Here is a 7,927-nt window from a genome sequence, read left to right as displayed (position 1 = left end):
TCCCTGTCCTGCTATTGGCTGTCTTTACAATTCCTTAAATGAAGATCCTCTGGAGATCCCCCTGTGCTGCAGGCGGTCAATCTACCTCAGCTGTCACATAACTGGATTGCAGATCCCCAAACATCCTCATTATAGAGATCACAGATTGGGGATTATATAAAGCATGATGTCACTTTTCTGGCAGAAGGTCCCTTCAGACATAACTGCACCTTATTCAGACAAACATTTGCACCAGAATTAGTAATATTACTGACATGTGTGACGAATGCAGGTAGTTCTGCCACTTGAAGATCCTGTCACTATGGCTGGAACAGATTCCTAAACAATTACTGCCAGTTTGTAGATTAGGAAGCTGCTGGTAATTTAGAGCTTTGCCAGTCCTCAGAGTGGGGGGTGTCTGTGCTGGAAGACTCCATGAATATGACAGTTTCCCGCACAGGACTCTATCCCTGCCTCTGTTCGGTTGTCAGTCGGGAGATTTCCTGGGCCAATGCTGAATGAAAACAAAGGGCCGGGTATAGTGGTGATGTCATTATCCATATTTGGGGAAATGATGAACTCACAGGGAAGGTGGACCTGATGGGGAACTAGTCCCCGTGGCTGCAGCACCTGTTGGTTGGATAGAGCCTGACAGACAAGAGATAGTTCCTTATAAGCTCCACCTTGCTTTTGATTGACAGCAGACAGTAGTGGGTGGATCTGAAAGCCACGATTGCCTGCACAGGGCAAATTAGCATCTTCATTGTAATGCCTCCTCTGTAACAACACCTTCTCATGTGTTCCCTTGCTTCCCCCCACAGGTTCATTCAGCTGTCAGGGTCAGGAATAAACACAATTCCAGATACCTCCAGGTATAGAGGAGGAAATGTCAGCAATGCTGCCTAGTGATAAGTAATTGGGGTGCATGGAGGGAGAGCTCAGCCTTTTGTAAGCTCTGATTGGAGCAATTTTCACTGATCTGTCTTTTGTTGCTCTTATGTGGCTGAATGGAGCAGTGGGGGAGCTCAGACATCACATGGCCCTGTGCTCATGGAAGATTGATGCAGGGAATGGAGATAATGGAGTTGGGCTAAACTGGAGCTAAAGGCAAGAAGACTCACCAATGCTTCAACAGTCCAATGGCTGCGAGGTTCTTCACTGATATCAACATTTTCTCCCCGGCTGCTGATCCCCAACTAATGCCGTGTACACATGATCGGATTCTCCGATGGACTTGTTTTATTGGAAATTCTGATAGTGTGTGGGCCCCATCTGACCTTTTTCCATCGGAGTAAAAAAAATAGATCTACAGGGACTCCACTTCCAAGTGCACTTTCAGTGGATTTGCCTTTAGTAAATAACCCCCATGATCTTTAATTGTGTAATACATAATTGTATTGATTGGTGATTTATTTATGTCTGATTGTAAGAATGAAAATCCTGTTAATAACAGAACAATTGTGGTGCCGGAAGTAAGATCAAGGTTAGTGATAGAAGAGTTAATTATTATCATTATTATGTATTATTTATATAACCACCAAAATAAAGGGAGGCAGTACAGTTACAATACAAGAGGGTTAGGAGAGCATGAATAATATTATGCATATTAACCACTTCCCGCCCATAGATGTCATATGACATCCTGGACTTTCAGTGGGGATATCTGAATGATGCCTGCAGCCACAGGCATCATTCAGATATCCATCTCTTCAGCCGACGAATCCCTGCACCATAAGAACAATCATAGCGGCGGTTCCACCGCTTGATCGTTCTTATAGGTGGCGGGAGGGGACGCCCCCCCCTCCCGCCGCCATCCGGTGCTTCTCCGGGCTCTCCTTTGCCATCGGAGACCCGGAGAAACGATCCGCCGGCGTCCGATGGAAACCATAGAGTAGACTGGTGACCAGATGGTCACCAGTCATCTCTATGATCGTCGGAGGCCCGGGCGCGATGTTATGACGTCACACTCGGGTCCTGGAATGTAAACACAGCCGCAATCGCGCCTGAAAGCATTAGATCGGTGAATTTTTTTTCACGATCTAATGCTTTCCAGCCTGGAGGAGAGATGTGGGGTCTTGTTGACCCCGCATCTCTCCATAAAGAGGACCTGTCACGAACATTCCTATTACAAGGGATGTTTACATTCCTTGTAATAGGAATAAAGGTGATCAAAAAAAAAAAATGTAAAAAAAAGTGTAAAAATAAAAGAAATTGAGTAAAATAAAAAATAAAATACAAATTTTTTTTTTTTTAAACGCCCCTATCCCCGGTAGCTCGCGTTTAGAAGCGAACACACACGTAAGTCCCGCCCACATATGTAAACGCCGTTCAAACCACACATGTGAGGTATCGCCGCATGCGTTAGAGGGCCAGCATCAATTCTAGCGCTAGACCTCCTCTGTAACTCTAAATTTGTAACTTGTAAAAAAAAAATAAGCGACACCTATGGAGATTCCATGAGTGTGCGCAATTTAAAGCGTGACATGTTAGGTATCTATTTACTCGGCGTAACTTTATCTTTCACATTATACAAAAAAATTGGGCTAACTTTACTGTTTTGTTATTTTGTAATTCACAAAACCGTTTTTTTCCCAAAAAAAAGGCGTTTGAAAAATGATTGCGCAAATACTGTGCGAGATAAAAAGTTGCAATGGCCGGCATTTTATTCCCTAGGGTGTCTGCTAAAAAAAACATATATAGTGTTTGGGGGTTCTGAAAATTTCTAACAAAAAAATTATGATTTATGCATGTAGAAGGGAAGTGACAAAATAGGCCCGGTATGGAAGTGGTTAACAATATGTGCAGCACTTTACTAAATAGAGGGGAGGCAGTACAATTACAATGGAAGGCAGGCAGTACAATTACAATATGATAGTAATACAAGAGGAATCAGGGAACCTTGCTTGTCGGAGCTTACACTCTAAAAGAGAGGGGGAAGTGATACAAAAAGGTAATAACTGTGTATGGATGAGTTAATGGAGAAGGTCGAAGTTCAGTTATTAGGCAGAGGGGTGTAGGCCTCCCTACATCAGAGTTTCAGTTATTGCCTAAAGGTGGAGAGAGCAGGACTGTAGAGCTACTTCTGAGAGTCATTAAGAGGTAAATAAACTCAGATGTGTAAAGATTCATTTTTTGTTGATTTAAAATGAAAAGTACCACATTTAGCCACTAGAGGGTGCTAAGAATTGTAGTCATTTTTATATGATACTTAAAGTGGAGGTTCCACCAAAAGAAAATATTTCACCAAAAACCTAAAAAAAAAAGAAAAATGAAAAAAAAAAATTTTTTTTACTCACCCTAAATAGCTGTTGCTATGCGGAAGTGCCGAATCTGCCTCTTCATCGTCCGCGGTGGATTCTCTTCCTCCTCCTACACTGGGCGTCTTCTTGTGAATGGGGCGCGCTGCATTCTGGGAACTGTGTGTGTCCCAGAAAGGAGCCGGCCCATTCACAAAGCGCCGCACGGGTTCGTGCATGCTCAGTAGGAAACGGGCAGTGAAGCCGTACGGCTTCACTGCCTGTTTCCCTTACTGTGGATGGCGGCGCTTGGAGCTGCCAGGATTGAGGAACGGCCTCGGCGGGGGCTGACATCGCTGGCGGCTAGGACAGGTAAGTGTCCTTATTAAAAGTCAGCAGCTCCAGTGTTAGTAGCTGCTGACTTTTAATTTTTTTTTTTTTTTTAATGGAACCTCCTCTTTAAGGCCATCTAGTGGCCAAATGCAGTATTTTCCATTTTAAAATGAAACACTTGACCTCCAGAAGATTTTCCCCATTACATGACCAGACCTTTTTTTGCTATACAGAACTGCGTTACTTTAACTGACAATTGCGTGGTCATGTATCGCTGTACATAAATTATATTTATGTCATATTTTTCCACAAATAGAGCTTTTTTTTGGTGGTATTTGATAACCACTACATCTTTTATTTATTTGCGCTATAATCAAAAAAAGACAGACAATTTAGCAAAAAAACAAAATAAAAAAAAAAAAACAATATTTTTTACTTCTGCTATAAAACATATCCAATAAAAATATTTTTTAAATCTAATTTTTACATTAATTTAGGTCAAAATGTATTCTGCTACATATTTTGGTAAAAAAAATCCCAATAAGTGTAAATTGAATTATTGATTGGTTTGGGCAAAGCAAAGTGTCTACAAACTATGGGATATATGCTGGATTTTTTTTACTATGGTGGTGATCAGCAACTTATAGTGGGACTGTGATACTGTGGCGGAATTCTGACACTAACTGACACCTTTGGCACTTTGTGGGAACCAGTGACACTAATACAGTCATCAGTGCTAAAAAATATGCACTGTCACTGCATTAATAACACTGGCTGGGAAAAGGTTAAATATTCAAAGTTAAATGTGTGCCTAACCAGTGTTGTACATAGTATGGTGCTTTCACTAAGAGATGTGATGGATTTTATTTCCTGCTTTGCAGGGAAACAAACTCCACCACATCCCCGCTGACAGGATGGAGCTCTGCATTGTTTACATATACAGAGCTCTGTCCTGTGTCTCTCCTCGCCTATCAGAGGGTGCCGGCGGGCATCCATTGGGCAGCACTTGCTGATCTACTTCTGCTGTGACTAATCACAGCAGAAGTGGTGCGCTGACAGTGCGGGCAAATGTCCCCTATGTGGAAGTGCAGAATCACATATATATACACATGATTCTGCACAGAACGGTCACCCTGTGGAAATAAATCTGCTATAGGGTGGGTGGGAACTGGTTAATGAAAAACATCCACCCAGCCGAAGAAATAGTGTCATGTCATAATATTTGTTATTTTTGACCACAGAATACACGCACTTTCATTGGATGAATTACTATGCACAATATTTTTTATAAACACACCCCTAAGGCTCCAGACCCTGGGGAAGGACATTGACCATTTTCGGTTGCTTGTGCTCTCAGGTTTTCCTCCTTATTTCAAAACGATCAATGACACCTACCATGATGTAGAGCATAGCTCCCAACTGTCCCTGATTTGGAGCAATGTCCCTCTTTCCCATCATTTGTCCCTCATTTTGGTCTGATCTATATAGTTGTATATAAAATGCACTTTTTATCTTTCAAAAAGTGTTTCCCAGTGCTAAATCTTTAATCCAAATTCTAAATTTCTGCATTTGTAAATTTTAAAAGCCAAATAAAGGAATAGTAGTGGTAAAAAAAAGCCCTTGTGGATTTAATTAACCTTTTTTTGGGGGTCTAATTCTCCTTTAAGGGGGTGTGGCAGGAGGCGTGTTCTATGCCTACATACGTTTGCTAGTAGGTGTCCCTCATTCCCATCTCAAAATGTTGGGAGGTATGGTAGAGTCAAAAGTCACTCATAACATCATTCTTTCATGCATTGGTGAGCATCACTGTGGGCACATGAGATGTAAGACATGAAATCTAGATGATTTGCATTGTATAATTTGCATGTTTCCTGTCCCCCATATGTGATGTCGGGGGGTTCCCCCCTAATGATTGCAGCTGTTATATAGGAGACATTGTACAGGTGACATCTCAGTAGTCTGTGTGTGTCAGTGCAGAGACATCAAGATGGCTTCTCAGGGGGTTCTGCTGCCTCTCATACTGCTTTATATTCAGGGTGAGAGATTCTCATAGTAATGTATATAATGATAAGGGGGGGGGGGAACATTGCAGGAAAAAACTGAATAAAATATAAAATCATGTTCTTGTTTTCTCAGGATCCTGGGCAGATATTATACTGACACAGACTCCGAATGAGATCACTGCAACTCCAGGACAGACAGTCACTGTCTCATGTAAATGCAGTTCTAGTGTTAGCACCAGCTACTTACACTGGTACCAGAAGAAATCAGGACAACGTCCAACACTGATTATCTATGGTACAAGTAATCTTCAGTCTGGAGTCCCAGCCAGGTTCAGTGGATCTGGATCTGGAACAGATTTCACTCTTAAAATCAGCGACATAAAGGAAGAAGATATTGCAGTTTATTACTGTCAGCAGGTTCAGAGCCTCCCTTTCACACAGTGATACAGAGCCGTACAAAAACCTCCTTCCTCTATTTCTTCTACTTACAATGAACAATGTATCTTGTATAGAAAAGGCTCCATAGTCTGTGTCTGTCACTCCAACAGACATCCAAATGGGTTTTCAGGTATTCTTCTATTCTGTCATTTTGCTTTATAATCTGGGTGAGAGTTTTGTAGTGTTGGAAAGTATAAGGTACAGTAAGAGTTGTATAACATGATCTATATTTATGAACACTAAGCATGACGTTATTTTTTAACACTGTAACAGGATGTATGATCGAACATAAAAGCATTCTGTCACAATGTGTTATGCATAAATACATGAAGCCACTGGCACGGCGAGGGCTCGATTTCCTGGTTTGGTCTTCTAGGTGGAAAATGTGTCAGCACTTTACTAAATAGAAGGCAGGCAGTACAATTGAAACATGATAGTAATACAAGAGGAATCAGGGAACCTTACACTCTAAAAAGGAGGGGGAAGTGATACGAAAAGGTAATAACTGTGTATGGATGAGTTAATGGAGAAGGTAAAAGTTCAGTTATTAGGCAGAGGGGTGTAGGCCTCCCTACATCAGAGTTTCATTTATTGCCTAAAGGTAGAGAGAGCAGGACATAGCAGTGAGATTGTGGTAGGGAGAAATACAAACATTATCAGATGGCCCTTTGCAGAAATGTTCTACTGATTAGACTGTAGAGCTACTTCCGAGAGTCATTAAGAGGTAAATAAACTCAGATGTGTAAAGATTCATTTTTTGTTGATTTAAAATGGAAAGTACCACATTTAGCCACTAGAGGGTGCTAAGACTTGTAGTCATTTTGATATGGTACTTAAAGCCTTCTAGTGGCCAAATGCAGTATTTTCCATCTTAAAAGGAAACACTTGACCTCCAGAAGATTTTCCCCATTACATGACCAGACCTTTTTTTGCTATACAGCACTGCTTTACTTTAACTGACAATTGCGTGGTCATGTATTACTGTACATAAATTACATTTATGAATTTTTTTCCACAAATAGAGCTTTCTTTTGGTGGTATTTGATAACCACAAAATGTTTTATTTATTTGTGCTATATAATCAAAAAAAGACAGACAATTTAACACAAAACAAAACAATAAAAAAAAATATATATATATAGTACAGACCAAAAGTTTGGACACACCTTCTCATTCAAAGAGTTTTCTTTATTTTCATGACTATGAAAATTGTAGATTCACACTGAAGGCATCAAAACTATGAATGAACACATGTGGAATTATACATAACAAAAAAGTGTGAAACAACTGAAAATATATTTCATATTCTAGGTTCTTCAAAGAAGCCACCTTTTGCAGCAGACACATCTCTAGAACTGGTAAGAGGAGACTGTGTGAATCAGGCCTTCATGGTAGAATATCTGCTAGGAAACCACTGCTAAAGAAAGGCAACAAGCAGAAGAGACTTGTTTGGGTAAAGAACACAAGGGATGGACATTAGACCAGTGGAAATCTGTGCTTTGGTCTGATGAGTCCAAACTTGAGATCTTTGGTTCCAACCCCCGTGTCTTTGTGCGACGCAGAAAAGGTGAACGGATGGACTCTACATGCCTGGTTCCCACCGTGAAGCATGGCGGAGGAGGTGTGATGGTGTGGGGGTGCTTTGCTGGTGACACTGTTGGGGATTTATCCAAAATTGAAGGCATACTGAACCAGCATGGCTACCACAGCATCTTGCAGTGGCATGCTATTCCATCCGGTTTGTGTTTAGTTGGACCATTTATTATTTTTCAACAGGACAATGACCCCAAACACACCTCCAGGCTGTGTAAGGGCTATTTGACCAAGAAGGAGAGTGATGGGGTGCTGTGCCAGGTGACTACCTCTTGAAGCTCATCAAGAGAATGCCAAGAGTGTGCCAAGCAGTAATCAAAGCAAAAGGTGGCTACTTTGAAGAAC

General features: G+C 41.2%; 1 gene segment (V, D, J or C); it reads left to right on the top strand.

Moving 5' to 3' along the window:
* The first annotated feature begins 5,439 nt into the window (after positions 1–5,439).
* On the top strand, positions 5,440–6,123 carry LOC120924500. The segment is given in 2 exon segments: positions 5,440–5,584; positions 5,685–6,123. Coding segments are annotated over 2 exon segments (360 nt in total).
* Positions 6,124–7,927: the final 1,804 nt, after the last annotated feature.

Source organism: Rana temporaria, chromosome 1, assembly GCF_905171775.1.
Source record: "Rana temporaria chromosome 1, aRanTem1.1, whole genome shotgun sequence".
Lineage (NCBI taxonomy): Eukaryota > Metazoa > Chordata > Amphibia > Anura > Ranidae > Rana > Rana temporaria.
The sequence above is the reverse complement of the archived record's forward strand: the minus strand, read 5'-3'. Positions and strand labels throughout refer to the sequence as shown.